The sequence below is a fragment of the Engraulis encrasicolus genome, chromosome 20, assembly GCF_034702125.1.
Source record: "Engraulis encrasicolus isolate BLACKSEA-1 chromosome 20, IST_EnEncr_1.0, whole genome shotgun sequence".
Taxonomy (NCBI): domain Eukaryota; kingdom Metazoa; phylum Chordata; class Actinopteri; order Clupeiformes; family Engraulidae; genus Engraulis; species Engraulis encrasicolus.
The window spans coordinates 13,130,253-13,148,701 of record NC_085876.1 but is presented as its reverse complement, the minus strand read 5'-3'; the positions used below and the strand labels follow the sequence as shown (position 1 = coordinate 13,148,701).

The 18,449-nt window shown below is 44.1% G+C and overlaps 2 protein-coding genes across 2 annotated transcripts in view; one reads left to right on the top strand and one right to left on the bottom strand.

Annotated features, from left to right (window-relative positions):
* Window positions 1-2,960: 2,960 nt before the first annotated feature.
* LOC134436308 (tubulin beta chain) lies at window positions 2,961-13,390 on the bottom strand. Its single transcript, XM_063185457.1, has 5 exons — window positions 13,212-13,390; window positions 8,185-8,293; window positions 5,823-5,933; window positions 4,719-5,056; window positions 2,961-4,366 (listed from the first exon to the last, which is right to left on the bottom strand). The coding sequence occupies exons 1-5, from the start codon at window positions 13,266-13,268 to the stop codon at window positions 3,650-3,652; spliced, it is 1,332 nt and encodes a 443-aa protein (XP_063041527.1). The 5' UTR covers window positions 13,269-13,390; the 3' UTR covers window positions 2,961-3,649.
* Window positions 13,391-14,204: 814 nt separating this feature from the next.
* Window positions 14,205-18,449, top strand: part of flot1a (flotillin 1a) — a 20,570-nt gene continuing 16,325 nt past the window's right edge. The window contains exons 1-5 of the mRNA XM_063185456.1: window positions 14,205-14,334; window positions 15,266-15,326; window positions 15,549-15,624; window positions 15,798-15,888; window positions 18,441-18,449. The exon at window positions 18,441-18,449 is cut by the window's right edge and continues 135 nt beyond it. Of these exons, the coding sequence (XP_063041526.1) occupies window positions 15,284-15,326; window positions 15,549-15,624; window positions 15,798-15,888; window positions 18,441-18,449 (219 nt within the window). The 5' untranslated portion in view covers window positions 14,205-14,334; window positions 15,266-15,283. The remainder of the gene's footprint in view (window positions 14,335-15,265; window positions 15,327-15,548; window positions 15,625-15,797; window positions 15,889-18,440) is intronic.

Sequence of the window (18,449 nt, the reverse complement as noted above, 5' to 3'; positions counted from 1 at the left end):
TATCTGTAGAGATTCTTTCCTGAGCCAATTAGCTTTCCCCTTGATTGCCCGCACACGCTCAGTGTGGCCTCAGCGGATTCATTGCGAGAAGGGAGGAGGTGTCGGACTTCTTGCTAAGTCACTGACAGACATTCAGTCCATATGGTTTGGTGACGTATAAAATATCCCTGCTGGCTGACCATTCCCTCTGGGACCCAGGATAAAGTCATCTGAAAGGGGCCCTCATCCAATACATACAATGTCACGAGGACCCAATTCTGGGGCCCCCCTCTCTCCTTGGGCCCGGGACAAGTGACTCCTTTGTTGACTCCCCACTTCCCCTGCTGGAATCAGACCAGAGGCTGAGTGCAATAAGCATTACATCTATCGAGACGCTGAAGATGGCACGTATAGGCCAAAATGTCTGTCTTGCCATGCTTTCCAAATAAACCATCTTGAATCTAAAAATTCAGGAATGTGGCTTCTCACACATGGATAAGCATTCTGTCGTATACAGTAGGGTTGAAGCAATTGGACTGTGTCTACAGTTTTCCTTGCATGACTGCCTACGACTTGATTCAGTATAAAGCGTTGATGTAGCATTTCGAAGTGATGATGTAATGATAAAATATAAGCTCATAAAACATCTCCATCCATTGCTGCTTAAATTGTAACACTGCTGTATGATCTCTGGTCTGATACTTTCCAGCAGACACTGTATTAGCACTTAAGGAGTTGAATTGAACACTCAGTGTTGGACCAACTCTCCAAGTGTTAACACAGCTAAACTGATAAACCAATAGGGTTGTCTTTAATGTGTCAGAATGGCATACACTCTTGTCCCTGATAGGCTTTGATTTCATTCAGTGTAATGGCCTGAAGTGCCATAGTTCCACTTGATCCCCAATTAGGTAGGCTTTTTATTTATTATTCATTTGTTCTCAGTGTTGTTTATCCGTTAGAGAACCCTTGGGGGATGTTGAGAAGGAGACAGCTGAGAAGTGGGGGGCACTCTGTTGCGACCGAAATGCCTTAAATGCCGGTTTTACTTTTTGTATTAAGGGGGCGTTGGTAGGCATGTAATGTTAAGAGGGCGTTGGGAAGCATATGAAGATGTCAAGGGGGCATTTGTTTTAAAAAAAAGGTTTATATTCAAATTCATCTAATGCCTTCAGACAAAATGTTTTCGGAGTAACTTCAAATACCACGCATGTAATTTAGTATCAATGGCAAAGGTGCTGGATTACAGATGTGGAGGTTGTAAGTTCGAATCCCACTCGGACCCATGTTGATTTTCAAAATTATATCATATGCAGTGTTCCTTAGCCAACTTAAAATACCATGCATGTCATTTAGTATATATCCCCAAAACAAGGAGCTACAACACTTTCAAGATGGCTGAATCCACGATGGATGAATTGTTTGGCCCATAACTTCTAACTGGGTGGATGGACTTTTCCAACATTTCTTTTAGCTTTGTTTTCTCAATAGTAGTTTGTTTTTAATTTAGGGATAGAGAGATCAAAAATAAAACTGCTCATCTCTGCCCCAAAAGGCAAGCCCGCTTTCAGCTTTTTCTGTGAGAATGCAATCTAGTTTCCTTTGTATGTGATATTCTGCAAGTGATCAAACATGTTCATTGTTTGGTATGTTACCACTCCTGTTTCAAATGCCCATACGTTTTTAGGGAAATAAATCTGGTGCCACACGGATGTCTATTTTCTGTCGTCATTTAAATCAGTGCAATCGGACTAACGTTTCGACATGCGTCTTCATCAGAGTCCATATGTTTTTCTCAGACACCATCATGGCAATTTATCATGTTAAACAGTGGCCTTTAGTACTTTGTAGCGTTTTCCATCTATTCTCTCTCCCCAAATTAACATCAGGGTTTCCCCCAGTACTTTACAGCTAAGACATTTACAACAAAACACCTACCACATTGACTAGGTCTTTAGAAAAAAAGATTGTTGTATTGCAAATGGAATTTCTTTTCCAAGTTGGTTTACAACAATAATGTATAAGCCACTTGCTTGTCCAATGCTGAATCACATCTGTGATACTACCTGCCCATCAACCACCTTGACTAACAATTCTGCAGCATGCACCAAGCATCATCGGTGTAATCACCTGTTTAAATGAGCTCACAACTTCCCATCGTTTCATGTCTTTGTAATACCAAATTGCATCATCTGTTGTGAATGTGAAGACGATCGAAATCATCCACCTGCCCAAACACCACAAGAGAGAATTTATGTACAAAAAAGGGTCTTTTATTTGTGTTCATTTCCATGGGAGTTCACAGAATGTAAACAGATTTTAAAAAGAAGAGAAAAAGAGTGAGAAGAAAAAAGGAAATCAAAACGTTTGAAGTCTCTGCACTGCCTAGAGCACGCTGTGATCTAATTTGGCTTCCAGTTAAGTCGGCATCCCGCTAAGAGTTCTCTCACCACATTAAAGCTTTGTGGTCCAATCATTTCCCACATGTTCAAGTCCAAATGATTAACGGTAAATGGTGAATGTGCGGTGTTTGTCATACTACTCTGCTATACTCGTCAGAGTCCCTGAAGAGTGTACATCGAAATACTCCACATTATAAAAATAATAATACATTTATGAAAATCTGAATCCTTTTTTTAAAAAGGTACTCCTTATCCATAATGATCTTTACGGACTTTATTGCTTGGAAATATACAAGGCCCACAGTCTTGTGGTGTTTGTAATGGCTGTTGTCAGCTCTGCTGTGCCATATTGCTTAATGGCTGCTGCCCGCTCCGCTCTCAGGATGTTGGCTGGCGTCCCGAGTCGGGCGGGCGGGCGGGCAGGCGGGCAAGAAGGCAAGCAGGCAGGCACTTTGCACGCGCACGACAAACGCCTCTGACAACCTTGTTATGACTCAGCGGATACGCCGTAGCTCTTGACTGCCCTGTTGTCTTTGGTCCAAGACTATTGGTAAGTGCCTTTCGTTTTTTTTGTGTGTGTGTTGTTTTTTTTGTATTACACATCTGTGCGGCTCTTGTGCCGCTCCTCTTCAGCCCTTTGGGAATGTCAGTGCCATGTACAGTACGTCTGCTGTGCTGACTGAGATGTCAAAGGACATGACACTGTATGCATGTACGGCATGGTCAACTGATCACCTTTGACCTTAGGTGCTTGGAAAATGACAGAAACAGACATCTAAAAGTTAAGAAACATAGAAAAGTACAAAAGTAGAAGAACCACAGAAAAATTACAAAAAAAAAGGTTAATGGAAATTCTTCCTTCTGTTCTATCGCTGCCCTTAGTATACCACTCTTACTTCTACGTTCTAATCAAATGCAGGCATTAGTTACATTAGGTGCCAACAACAAAAGTATCTCTTATACTGGTCTCGTGTTTGCCTGTCATTGGTTTTGGTCATTAGGTTAACACATTTTCTGTTCCTCACTGATTTCCATTCTACATTCATTCAAACTTTCTAGATCACATTCTGATGTCACTCACTGATTTCCTCCATGACAACAGTTTGGCTCAATTCACATTGGTATCCCACATCAACACAATAAACACAATTTTAACAAATAACTTAAATCAATTTGGCATGGTCTCTTATTACGTATTTTTGTTGTTTTTTTCTTCCTCCATTCCCACCCCATCATTTTCCTTTCCTCCAAATCATTTGGATACCTCTCTAATCCTCCTCCACCTCCTCCTCGAACTCGCCCTCCTCCTCCGCCGTGGCGTCTTGGTACTGCTGGTACTCGGACACCAGGTCGTTCATGTTGCTCTCGGCCTCGGTGAACTCCATTTCGTCCATGCCCTCACCGGTGTACCAATGGAGGAAGGCTTTGCGCCGGAACATGGCGGTGAACTGCTCAGAGATGCGCTTGAACAGCTCCTGGATGGCCGTGCTGTTGCCGATGAAGGTGACGGCCATCTTGAGCCCCCTGGGCGGGATGTCGCAGACGGCCGTCTTCACGTTGTTGGGGATCCATTCCACGAAGTAGCTGCTGTTCTTGTTCTGGACATTCAGCATCTGCTCGTCCACCTCCTTCATGGACATGCGACCACGGAAGACGGCGGCCACAGTCAGGTAGCGTCCGTGGCGGGGGTCGCAGGCAGCCATCATGTTCTTGGCGTCAAACACCTGCTGGGTCAGCTCGGGCACGGTGAGGGCACGGTACTGCTGGCTCCCCCTGCTGGTCAGGGGAGCAAAGCCGGGCATGAAGAAGTGCAGGCGGGGGAAGGGCACCATGTTGACGGCCAGCTTGCGGAGGTCGGCGTTGAGCTGCCCGGGGAAGCGGAGGCAGGTGGTGACGCCGCTCATGGTGGCCGACACCAGGTGGTTGAGGTCGCCGTACGTGGGCGTGGTCAGCTTCAGCGTGCGGAAGCAGATGTCGTACAGTGCCTACAGAAATAAATTATTTATGCAAAATTAGGATTATAAATACTGATATTTACTATGCAGTCCATTATACAACACTACATACATCAATCATTTATATTAATACTGTATATAGTGTGTATGAAATACAATAAGATGAGATGAGAAGAGAAAGTATATTGTCTGCAATAAATGAAACAGACAATAGTCTTTTGGCGTGACTTCTGGTAATTCACACAGACAGTAAACAAGACGTGACAACTGACAAGACATTCATATTGGTGGTATACACACATTTAGTTCTATATAATGCACATTTGTTGTATGAATTCATAACAAGCTTACATTAATATTTTCTGTATATACAGAATTTTACCTCGTTGTCGATGCAGTATGTCTCGTCTGTGTTTTCCACAAGCTGATGCACGGAGAGGGTGGCGTTGTAGGGCTCCACCACCGTGTCGGACACCTTGGGAGAGGGCACCACGCTGAAGGTGTTCATGATGCGGTCGGGGTACTCCTCACGGATCTTGCTGATGAGCAGGGTGCCCATGCCCGAGCCGGTGCCGCCACCCAGGGAGTGGGTCAGCTGGAAGCCCTGCAGGCAGTCGCAGCTCTCTGCCTCCTTCCTCACCACATCCAGCACCGAGTCGACCAGCTCCGCCCCCTCCGTGTAGTGGCCCTTGGCCCAGTTATTTCCGGCCCCGCTCTGACCTAGAGAGAGAGAGAGAGAGAGAGAGAGAGAGAGAGAGAGAGAGAGAGAGAGAGAGAGAGAGAGAGAGAGAGAGAGAGAGAGAGAGAGAGAGAGAGAGAGAGAGAGAGAGAGAGAGAGAGAGAATGATGAGAGGATGAGAGGAAAAGAAAAAGCAGGAAGGGAAAAGACGGAGCAGAAGACACCAATGAGCAATGGAGAACGAAAAAAGGAGAACAGCGAGAGTAAGAGAATATTGAAGGTCAGATGACCCCAATTCATGGAACACTCTTGCCATCAATCATTGTGTAAGTGTATGCAGTATTAATAATTGTATTTGTATAGTATTGTATGCAGTATTTTTCTTTCTTTATGGGGCACCTAAGTCACGCCCTCTACTTCCTGGTTCATGGGGCAGGGGGAGTCAAAAAATGATTACTGGGCTTGAAAATGAGTGTTTTTTGGATTTGTGGTGCATAGGTGGAGGTCCAAGGTTTGGATTGGTGTAAAAAAAACTCATTTTCAAGCCCAGTAATTTTTTTTTTACTCCCCCTGCCCCATGAACCAGGAAGTAGAGGGCGTGACTTGGGTGCCCCATTATAAAAAAAATACTATAGTTCAAGTAGCGTGTGAGGCGTTGGGGGGGGCCCTAGAAGGATTAAGTTGAGAGGAGGCGGTGCTTTTTTAATACTAAGGGGGCGTTGGCAGGCTTATGATGGGGTAATGGATGTGGTTAGTTCAAAAAAGGTTGAGAACCACTACTCTACCAGATGAATCCACCAGTCTTACCAAAGACAAAGTTGTCGGGTCTGAAGATCTGTCCGAAGGGTCCGGACCTGACGGAGTCCATGGTACCTGGTTCCAGGTCCACCAGGATGGCTCTGGGCACGTACTTTCCACCTGCATTATGGGAACAGAGAGACAGACACACACACACCAGCTCAATACATCAGGAATCAAGAGGTAGTGTGTGTGTGTGTGTGTGTGTGTGTGTGTGTGTGTGTGTGTGTGTATGAGAGACATGGGAGTCAGCAGCAGCGCTACCTCAGCAGTTGTGCTTAGGCAGTGACTGATTACGATTCCATGGGCCCCTGGGACAGACAACAAGAAAGCCTCCCCCCTCAACGGGCCCTGTTAGTTTACAAAACGATTCAGGGCGTTAGGCCAAGTGTGAGTCATGTTGTTGAGAGGGTGCAGAGTAGTCCCCCAAGAAAAAAATGAAAATACAGTTGTTAAGTGCGCGAAACAAGAATGCAATTATAGAGGCTAGAACTTCAAGACCCCTGAAATGGGTCCCCATTACATAATGTATATAATGGACAGTGCTCCAAATGATTTTCTCCCAGGCCCAACCAACAGTGTGAATATGGCCTGGAATGAAGGGGTTAAGTGTGTGTGACATGGGACCCAGTAATAGAACTACGTGCGTCAGCATCGTATAGTTGAGTTATGAAGTGGGAGAACCAAGGCAGTGTTTACAGTGTTGAGTCAACATTCAAAAAAATATCACAATTAAAAGAGTGTTAAATTCATCTCTCTAAGTGTTGAATGTATGCTGTAGTTACTGTGTAGCAGAGTGTCCTAATGAAAGCAGGACTTGTGCTGTGTGCGCGAACACATCTACTTTTTAAAATTTAATAAAAGGTTCATGTGACAGTAAAATGACTTAATTAGGTCAAAGTAATTACAATTTCCTTCTTTGAGAAAAAATTATTTGACTTATCTTTGTCCCCAGAGCCCAGGCTCTCCCTCTCAAACAGCTGCAATTTATTTTTCCAATGTGGACATTACCTTATTAGCACTAAGCATGACACATTTCTGAACATTAGCCTCGCTCATTTCCCCTCCACGTCAAATGTAAAAGCCTCTTAGTGATGAGTAAAAAGGTCCTTAATGGCCCAGAACCAGATATCAGACAGTATAATGTTTCATTCCAGTGTAGTCATATGGTGTCATATGGGTTAGTCATGCAGCCGGTCCACAGGGCAAGCCTTAAACAAAGACAACCATTTCACCCCTACAGCAGATCATGGCCTTTTCTGTTCACACTAAAATACCAGTGTTACTACAACTCTTAGAAAACATTTTGTTAAGTGTTAAGAGCTGTTCACTAGGCACCTGCAGAATATTACTTTAGATTACTGCTCCTCTGCAATGTTGTAAATACTCAATGTGGATTTATACAAGTTTACTCTGACATATTGACGCCCCATTTTTATATTGTTGCCTTACTTTCTTTCCAGCAGGGGCATAAATGTGCGTGGGGGAAGAGGACTTAACACTGGACCCTTTAAGGGCAGTATTATAGCCAACATAATGCATACTTACGATAACATGACCAAGCTAATGGGTCATTTTTGTTTCAATGATTTGGGCCAACAACGTGAACTGCTCACACCAGCATTTTCGTGCTTTTAACTTTAAGGCTTTCATAACCAAGCAGTAAAATGTTTGCAGATGTATGGCTGGATCTAAAATAGAGCGGAGTAGAAGAGAGAAGAGATGCATTTTAATTAATCCCTAAGGATTTTGAAGCTGTTCAACCTCATGCATCATAAACAAATATGACACAGACAGTATGCACTCATCTATACCAGTGTTTCCCAACCTTTTTTGTCCTGTGTACCCCCTAAGCAATTTTGTGAAATGATGAGTACCCCCTCATCCTCATTCATGTTCTGTTCCTCTATCCCAATGTGAGTAGACTCAATATATTTGTCATTATTACATTTTTCTGCGTACCCCCTGAGGCGTGCTCGCGTACCCCTAGTGGTACACGTACCCCTGGTTGGGAAACACTGATCTAGACCGCCACTTGGACCTAACGACCCCAGAGTGCAAGAGATAGCACAAAAGCAAAATGGTCACTGTGCCGTGGGTCATCTCAGATTATCCATCATTGAAATGAGAACCGCATAAACTACACAACTCAAAGACATTGATTGCATTTGAAGCAGGAAAATTAGCAGTTTATGGCATAGACAAACTTATATCCCACCGTTTCCTATCGAAGCCAGTAGTCATTTGTACCTGCTCTGCTTCTAAAATGCCACTTGCCTGACGTGACATCACGCCGAGAAGGCCAATTGTGTACCTGTATTTCACCATGTGTGTACCGTAATCCAGGCACTAGGGGGCAGTGTGCAGGTACCTGTGGCTTCATTGTAGTAGACGCTGATGCGGTCCAGCTGCAGGTCACTGTCACCGTGGTAGGTTCCCGTCGGGTCGATGCCATGCTCATCACTGATCACCTCCCAGAACTGCAGAGAGAGAGAGCGAGAGAGAGAGCGCGAGAGAAAGAGCAAGAGAGAGAGAGAGAGAGAGAGAGAGAAAGAGAGAGAGAGAGAGAGAGAGAGAGAGAGAGAGAGAGAGAGAGAGAGAGAAAGGAGGCTCGAGATCAGAGAGGGAAAGGGAGTTAGGTGCAAGAGAGAGAGAGAAGAAGGGAGACAGAGAGGGAGAGATGGAGAGAAATGGAGAGAAATGGTGAGTCAGGGTAGAAGGGAGAGTGGGAGAGAAAACAGAGGACAAAGCAAAACATTAAAAAAAATCAATACAAAAAGCAGAGGTGGTGGAGAGAGACACGGAGAGAGGGTGAGCTTAGATAAAAGTAAGGGAGAGAGAGAGAGAGAGGTGTGTGTGTGTGTGTGTGTGTGTGTGTGTGTGTGTGTGTGTGTGTGTGTGTGTGTGTGTGTGTGTGTGTGTGTGTGTGTGTGTCTGTGAGAAAGAGAGATGTAAATCAATGGGCTGTCCGCGTGGAGTCTTGTAGCGCCTCCCGGGGGAGCAGTATACTATGAGGCTTTATGTAACTGTGTTGTTGCACTGAAGGAACATCGGCCAATGTCGACAGACAGGCAGCCGGGCCATAAAGCTAACTTACTGCCAACAGAGTCCGGGAACTGTATCAGAGATGGAGAGCCTTTAATCTGCCAAAAATGTGGGGATTATATTTGAGAGGGTTGTGGGAGGTGGAGGGGGGACGGGGTTGGATTGGACATGCAAAATCAATGTCCAATTTACATATTTGGATATTTCCTTAACCTCTTAGTGAGGCAAATTAGGAAGAGCCAGAGCCAGAGAAAGAGCAAAGAGAGCGAGCGAGAGGGAGAGAGGGAGAGAGCGAGCGAGAGGGAGAGAGGGAGAGAGAGAGCGAGAGCGAAAGAACGAGAGTGAGAAGCTCAAAGCAGTCACTCCTGCGTCCAAGTGAAGGAGAGCCATAATTACTAACAGCCCTATATGTCACAGGACTCTGGACACTCTGCCTCAAATCACAACCCTCACTGCATACCTCTGAGTGTGTGTGTTTGTGTAAGTATATGCACGTGTGGATGCACAGCTATATGTGTGGTGTACTGTATTAGTGTGAGTCTCTGTAACTTTGTGCAGGCATAGTACATACTGTGAATGCATTATTATGTGTGTGTGTGTGTGTGTGTCACAGAGAGACTTGTGTGCGTGACTGCGCGCATCTGTGTGTGTATATCTGTGTGGGACTTTGTGTAAGCAAATGCAACTGTGAATGCATGAGTGGGGGGAGTGATAACGTGCATGCCATCAGCCTGTGTGTGTGTGTGTGTGTGTGCGTGTGTGTGCGTGTGTGTCCAATAGCCCTGAGTGTGCAAATGAGATGCATGAGGAGGCTTGGCTGTTCTCTGCCCTGCCTGGGAGTAATGGAAGAGAAAGAGCCCTGGCCGAAGGACAGCACGCAGTCTGCCTGTGCCGTGTCGATATGGGCTACACTTCAAGCTAAGATACGGCACCATGCCATTACAACGCACTAGTACCAAACAGAGCTTAGCGTCAAGTTTCAGATTTTAACAGGTAGCTCATCTCGACAAAACGGTTCATTTAGACAGCACAGCGGAGGGCAATAAGAGATCTCTCGCTGCAGGACAGCATGTGGTCTGCCGGTGTCATGTCAAGGACCTACCCGTCGAGCGGAGCTGCTGTCCCAAGCCATTATCAACGCACCCCTAGACGTTACGGTTAGGGTGCAAACAGCTTTGGTAGTTCATCTTGACGAAGCAGCCCATTGACAGCACACCTTCTGCCAGTGTACCCGTTGAATTGAGCTACTGTGCCCTGCCATTCCAACACACACATCAAGGTGCTGCAACCACAGCTAATGGCACTATTATATGGAGTAAATGTTTAGTGTTTTAGATGATTATCCAAGAAGCATATCCATCAATACCATAATTACCAATTAATTTATGGGAATTAGCTGTGGTTGTACCACCTGACGTCTAAGTCCAAAACATCATGACATTTATGTATGATAATGTACTACATACATATTTGATTGATTGATTAATTGATCATTGATCCAGTCGCACCAACAGGTTACAGTTGGGGTAAGGGTGTTAACAGCCTTTGTAGCTCATCTCGACAGTAGCCTACTGCGGAGGGTAATGGGAGAGATCTCTGGCCACAGGACTGCACTCTGACTGCCAGAATACAGACTCAGCTGCTAAAAGTAAATCTCCACCAGTTGTCACATTCATGGCTTGTACACAAAAATCGTTACACTTCTAAAATGGAGACTAATGTGTCCCAGGCATCTGTGTGGATGTGTGTGCGTGCACGAAGAGAATGGGAGAATGTGTGTGTGCAAGCGAGGTGTGAGAGAGAGAGAGAGAGAGAGAGAGAGAGAAAGAGAGAGAAAGAGAGAGAAAGAGAGAGAAAGAGAGAGAAAGAGAGAAAGAGAGAAAGAAAGAAAGAGAGAAAGAGAGAAAGAAAGAAAGAAAGAAAGAAAGAAATGTGTGTGTGTGTTTTCGTTTTGCTTCAGGAATACGTCCGTCATATACGAATACAGTATAGAAAGAGTCACTCTGAGCAAACAGAGAAAAACATGGAGAAGGCACAAACACACACATCACATCAGACAACAAGCTCTCTTCTCGCCCACTCCTCATGTGTGCTACTCACTGTACAAGTATATGTTTGTGTGCCTGCCTGTGTCTGAATGTTAACTGGAGCGAGGCTAGACCATGGGGGTCCAGATAACTCACAAAAGATCTTTATTTGAAGGAATGGGGGCTGTGCGTGTGTGTTTACGGGATTGCATCGAGAGAGAGAGAGAGAGAGAGAGAGAGAGAGAGAGAGAGAGAGAGAGAGAGAGAGAGAGAGAGAGAGAGAGAGAGAGAGAGAGAGAGAGAGAGAGAGAGAGAGAGAGAGAGAGAGAGAGAGAGAGAGAGAGAGAGAGAGAGAGAGAGAGAGAGAGAGAGAGAGAGAGAGAGAGAGGAGAGAGAGAGAGAGAGAGAGAGAGGAGAGAGAGAGAGAGAGAGAGAGAGAGAGAGAGAGAGAGAGAGAGAGAGAGAGAGAGAGAAGCGCTGCAAATTCCAAGCAACTGAGGCTTTATAGGGCAAGGCATTTAGATGAAACTTGGTTAAGAAACTGGCACAAACAGTTCCACATCATGCCAAGTCAAGTGACCTCAATCTGAGGATGCCACTGAAAGAAAGAGCGAGGTAGTGACTCCATGGGTGGATGGATACTGTAGGGATAGATGCATATATTGAGATGGTGACTCTGAATAGATGGATGGATGGATGGATGGAGTATCTAGGTCTCAGTGTCAGGTCAATAAGGGCAATGCATGTTATTCCAATGGCCACCATGACAGGGAATCTCCTTTGCCATGTTTCAGTTGTTTATTCTCTTAACCTGGTTCCATTCAATCTCTCTCGCTCTGCGACACAATGGCGGATTTTCAATTTTAAGCAGATCTTACTTCGACCATCTGATTTAATGAGTGTGCCTTAATGACTTCAACAGGCGACGATGTTGTTCAAAGTAGTGGTAAGATTGGGGGTTTGAGGGGGACAAAAAAAAACCAAAATTCCTTCGGATGCGGTCTTTAAACTTTAAACGTCTGGGTAATTTGATGCGCTCCGTGCCACCACCACGAACAGGGCGCACGGGCAAGCCGCAGACACAATGACAGCTACTTCGAAAAATCTCGGTCAAACAATTGGCCCGACACATCCTATCATCTTTCAGATGACTTCATCCTCTGCGTATTCATCTGCCCCCCTCTTATACCCCCCCTCCACCCCCCCTTTTGTGCCCCTACTCCATTCGTTGGCGTCCTGCCTCTCTTGCATCAGCACATTTTCCTCCCCCCTCTGAACTGAACGACTGGACTCTTTTTTTTGTCTTGACGCACACCGATTCGTTATGGGGGCGACGCAAGAGGGAGAGGGGGGCGACCCAGTCGATGGCATCCCTTTAAACAGCTGTTGTCTAACTAGATTTTGGTAAATAAGAGACTTCAGAAGCAGCTGTCCCCCTATTGAAGACAAGTATTTCATGCGCTGTCCCAAGACGATGCGCGCAACAGTGCCAGAAGAGGAGACGGGGACTTTATCTTAACTCGTGCACCTTTCAAAGAGCTCCTTATTCACCGTTTCGTGGTTAAGGTCAGGGTTTGCGGCGTCACGGCGCAAGTTAATCAAGTGACTGAGTTTCAGCAAATGTCACATAGTCTGAAATTAAACGCCGTAGGTGGAACTCACAAAAAAAGAAGACGGCGTGAAATATTTGGACGGCGGCATTATAAACGCTTCAAACGACAAAAATAGCCCTTTCAAGCCCTTGCATATACGTTTCTCTTCTGTACTTTGCATTTTCCTTCTGTTTTGATCATCAACTGTTGCATTCCTTTCAGACTTCCACTTTCTTTGTTACCAACTGAATTCCTCAACCATCCAACCTTTTTTTCAGTCGACTGGGTTTTACACCACGAGAATCACAATATTCATGGAATATGAATAGAACGATTATGAATGAACGATCGTGGTCTGTATAGACCTACTTAACAGAATGTAAGCATTAATGACACCAAAACACATTTTTTCCTCTTCAAATGCTAACAACTTAGGTTACAGTTAATTAAAATCTGTATTCACCAATTTTGGAACACAACGGGCAAGTGTGATTCTGAAGTTCACTCAGGTGACAATGACATGTCATCACAGTCGGCGAAATGCATTGACATCATTTTAAAGTTGTGTGTGAACTAACACAGCAGTAGTCGACCTCAAATCCTAAGCATAATATAGTCCACATATTTCCTTATTACAAGGCAATTGACTGCCAATGGATAGGTAATACGCACAGTGATTAACCTAATTTTTACGCAAAGTTTACAAACATGTTCTAATTGCTCCCAGGGCTTACCTTGGCTCCAATCTGGTTGCCGCACTGTCCAGCCTGAATGTGCACAATCTCCCTCATTTTGACACGAGTGCGTACAAAGTTGTAGTTGAGACGCTGAGATGATTATGTGTGACTGGAGAGACCACCGCGCCCACGCCGTTGACCCACTGACCACTTTAAAGATGTGCAGATGCCAGATGTATGAGGCGGGACAAAGGATTTATAAGTCTGGATACTTGCCAGAGCGAGGCTGGAGACTGCGATAGGCTCCCACAGCCGTGGCCCAGAGCATCTCCGCCGTGGATTGGTTCAGACGATAAGGACGAGGGGTTTCTCTGGGAGGCTGAAAGGGGCCGGAAGTCTGGAGGGAGTGCCAGCTGGATGAGTCCTGTCTGTGATTTAACAGTAGAGGCCTTTAGAGGAGAGGAGGATGGATGGCCTACTCGAGTCATCACACTCTGGCTGCAAAATGCCCTCAGTAAATACGGTTATGGCAGGGTTTAACTAGGCTGACATTTCTTTTTCTGTCTTTCTATCTTTTCTTTCTTTCTTTCTTTCTTTCTTTCTTTCTTTCTTTCTTTCTTTCTTTCTTTCTTTCTTTCTTTCTTTCAACAACTTTGACAAGTAGAAATACAGACTGCCAGTTTCAGATAAAATAGCAGCCTCCTTATATTCCCAAGTTTAATTTAATTCCTTTTATGTCTTGGATACTACACCATTAATCCAAACATCTTTTAATGCAGCAGGATTTAGTTTTCTGTTGACCTCGATGTTGTGCATACCATCAGCAAAGCAAGTAGCACAGAATTAGGCCTAGACTCATCTAAAATATATATTTGAAATGCAGTTTGTATAGGCCTATTGAGTGTTCAACAGAGTGAGGCACGGTTAACGCTCTCATCCATGAACTTGGTTCTCAGTCAAATATTCTCTAACTGTTGTGTCATCACCACACCACAGGATGGCGATCGCACGTTTCTTTCATGGGCGGAGAGGTTTTTTTTCCTGGCAGGTTGCCTACAATTTTCCCGTCACTGGGGTCTGGATCGTGCATCAGTTTCTGGCGACTAAGGAGCTCTCAAAATAATCAGAGGAAAAACAACCACCTTCGGTTCTACAGACGTCAAGGAAAACCCATCGACTGGTAAATATATTTTCTATATTGAAGGCAAAACAGACGCGCCATTTGGCACGGCACTTGCTCAGGGATGAGAATTACGCACCTTATTGATGATCCATGTTGGTAAATAATCGGGTTGGTAAACCCAAACATCATTACATTGCAGGCTATTTATTTTCTCTCCAGCGACCATATTTTTGTGTGTTTCTTTTTATGAACCTGTATGAGTAGCCTAATATAATATAACGGGGGATGTTGTCAACAGGCATAAAACGCAATAGTGCACCACTCGCCGATTGAATTTCCTAGGTGGCCTTTGCAATGCCATGAATGCCCAGATCTACTGTTGTGGACGGTGCACCAGCAACCAGTTATCTCTTATGATCACGTCTACATGTCTACTTACTAGTTACCCTAGATCTAGTTAGAGCCACTCTAATACGCTATCGTTTTAACTGGATTTTGCGAGAGAGAGAATGGTGCGTTCAAAGTCCGTTTCCCATACAAAATAGAGAGGGGGAAAACAGCGTATTGTCACACTTTAACCAGCCTATGTAATTACAAAGTAGCATAGCGCGCGCGCCCTAGCAGGGCCAAGATCAAACCAGCACTTGACATGATTAGTTTGTAGGTGCGGTCAGAATGAAACGTAGGCCTATGCGTTGACTAGCAGAGATGGTTGATGTCTGGCATAGCCTATGCGTCTGTGTACCTTCTAGATTCATCACTATAATAATACTAGCGAGGTAGGTGGCTGAAACCTACTGTGTTATATTTATCTACTTAATAGTAGGAATTAGGATAGTATAGGCCTACATGGTGGTGTGATGATGCAGTGATGCTGTCAGTTTACTGTCTATGTAACGCATACTGAATAACGTCCTAATCAGGTTATTACATCATGTGTAACGAATGGAATATGGTGCAGTGTCATATATTTCCTCTTTCTGTGCAGCTCTACTTCTCTTTCAAGATGTTCTATGTATGTGGCCCCAATGAGGCGATGGTGGTGTCAGGTAAGTCTCACTTCATGTCCGTCCAAACGGTGACATTGATATATAGCCTACATTTATATATACTATATTACAATAATACACTTTATTCACAGACTCAAGGTCCAGATACAATACATATTCATATACAATATTATACTTTTTTGTTTATATAATTCACATGATTTGATTGTTACACCTAGTATTTAATGGACCCCCTTGCCCCCTCTCTCCACCACACCCCAGGCTTCTGTCGTTCTCCACCTCTCATGATTTCCGGAGGACGAGTGTTTGTGTTTCCCTGCGTACAGCAGATCCAGAGGTATGGCATCCACATCTGACTATCTGTTTTAAAATGCAAAATCAAGGAAACAATTGACAGCAGTGATTCTAAAAAAAAGCATAATATGCAGTATGTTGCATGGACTATGTACCCGTAATGGATGCAATATTTCCTACTTGTATATTTATTATTTTTCTCTTCTTCTCTTGTAGGATCTCCCTGAACACTCTGACTTTGAATGTGAAGAGTGATAAAGTCTACACACGCCATGGAGTGCCCATCTCCGTCACTGGAATCGCACAGGTTGGCCCTTCTGTAGTCTATTTTTTTTGGGATCATTTTTTTAAATCAGGAGTGGGGAACCTTTTTCATTCAAGGGGCCACTTCAAATACATCCGGGGGCCATAAAAGTCCTCCGAAGGCCATACTTTGAACACAAACCAGGATTTTCCCCTGCACTTTAGGCCAATATTGAAGGCAGCCACCTTTAAAACAGACACCACTTCCTCTTGGTGCCTTGAATAAACCTTAAGTGTATTGCAAATGTGTTTTCTAATATTCGCTTTGGGTGTCTTGAAAAGCGCTATACAAATCCCATGTATTATTATTATTATTATTATTATTATTATTATTATTATTATATTCCATTACAAAATATGTCATATTTCATGTGAAGCTGCATAACATTGAAATTACATCGGGGGCCGCATAAAACGGCCTCAATGGCCGCAAACGGCCCTCGAGACATAGGTTCCCCACCCCGGTTTTAAATGGACCAATTGATCAATTATGGCGTTCAACACATACACACCTTTTTCTTATAGTTGCATATACAAGGCCCTCATACAGGCTTCTGTAGTCCCTTCATATATACCTCTACCAAAGGCACTTCTTTTCTCCCCTCCACTCACTGTTTTTCTGTCTATTTGCCCTGCATTTTATTTTGATTTGAGTGGACAGTGAAAGCCCACAAATGTAGATAATTCGTAACATGATCCCTGCTGTGTGTGTGTTGTAGTAGTATGGTATTGATCCGCAGTTAGCTCTTGAGGGGCAGTCTGTGCCAGGGAGATTCTTATCAGCACAGCAGCACGATGGCGGTCTGTGCTACCTCAGTTGACCTTGATCTGTTTGTGGGTTTATGGACCTGTAAGTGTCTAAACCAGGGTAAGGAACCTTTTTCATTCGAAGGGCCACTTCAAATTCCTCCAAGGCCAGTAAAAGTCCTCCAAGGGCCATACTAGAGAGAGAGTAGAGTAGAGTAGAGTATCATTTATTGATTCCGAGGGGGAAGCATACATACATAAATACAGAAGAAGACACAAAGACATCACACACAACATTGCACATACATCCATATCCATACCATGAACACAAACCAGGATTTGCCCCTGCACTTTAGGCCTTTATTGAAGGCAGCCACCTTTAAAACTGACACCACCTTCTCTAGGTCCCCTGAAATATCATTTAATTGTATTGCAAATGCAATTTCTAAGATTCCTTTACAAAACATGTCATATTTGCTGCATAACATTAAAATTATATTGTGGGCCGGATAAAACGGCCTCAAGGGCCGTAAACTGCCCTTGAGACATAGGTTCCCCACCCCTGGTCTAAACGTTTCTGGTGTATCGTACGCCTAATTCAAAATTATGTAATGCACTGTAATTTAAGTAATACAATCACTGTGAGTCAAACATCTTCTTGTACTACTACTACACTATAATAACAGTAATAAACTGTATTTGCATAGCATAGTTCATTTGAGATGCAGCTGAAAGTGCTTCCAAAGTTTGGAGAGGATACTGTACATGAGACAGCATTTGTACAGATTGCATTAACGTAATGTGATGTAATGTAGTCTGTGAAGATCAGCGTTGTCATATCAACTTAGTTTAACTCCTTAGTACAACGCCTCTGTTATAACCTTACTGTCACCAAATTTGTAAGGACCAAGTCTGTTACTTATTGGTCACGTCATAACAATGTTTGCTATTATGTAGCTGAGTCTTTTCAGCAACACGAGTGAATGGTCCCGCCGGCAGGCCCCGTCAGTGTAAAGAGGCCACTTGTAGGCAATGCAAGTCCAGTTATACAACTAAACTCTGTTGAACAGCAGTGCAATGTGATGCACATTATGGTGCTGTTTCCACGTAGCAGGATATTTTTTATATGTGGGTATTTTTTTCTCCTGTTTAGGTGGAAACACAACATGGGGATAAAAATAAGAACTCCATTGTAACGGGTGCATTTTAGCCCCCTCACTGGGATATTTATAAAGCAGGATTTTTGATATGTGGGTTTTAAAAATCTCCTTACGTTTAAACGGAAGGCCAAAACCAATGTAACTAGGAGAAAAAAATATCGACATTTCCACTACGTGGAAACGGCTCCTATAAATGCATGTTTTGTTAAAAACGAATGTTCGGGAGAAGTGTAATGAAATTTGACAGGTCTACATTAACACCTGCACTCTATTCCCTGCTTGTCAGTTGGAGCCCCTTACTCCCGAGCCCAAGCATCGTTTTTTAAACATAGCCAACGTCGGGCTCGGCGGTAAATTCAGCACCACGGCCAGCGACCTTGCCCAATACGCCATTTTGCTATTTGCCTTTAACTTACGCTCCTCGAGTGCAGTGGTCCAGCGACCCCGTAAAGCACTTGTATCGTTTCGCCATGCGGACAGCAGTTCTTTTTCGAGAAACCCACAATCAGGAGAAGCCCGTTCTCCAGCGAGAACGTAGATGTAAGCATACATAGGCTACTGAATTCAGAACTAATTTCAGATAGCGCACTTATGAATGTAATGTAAATGTAATTGTAATTGGATTGTAATGTAATGTAATGCAATGCAGGTGAAGATC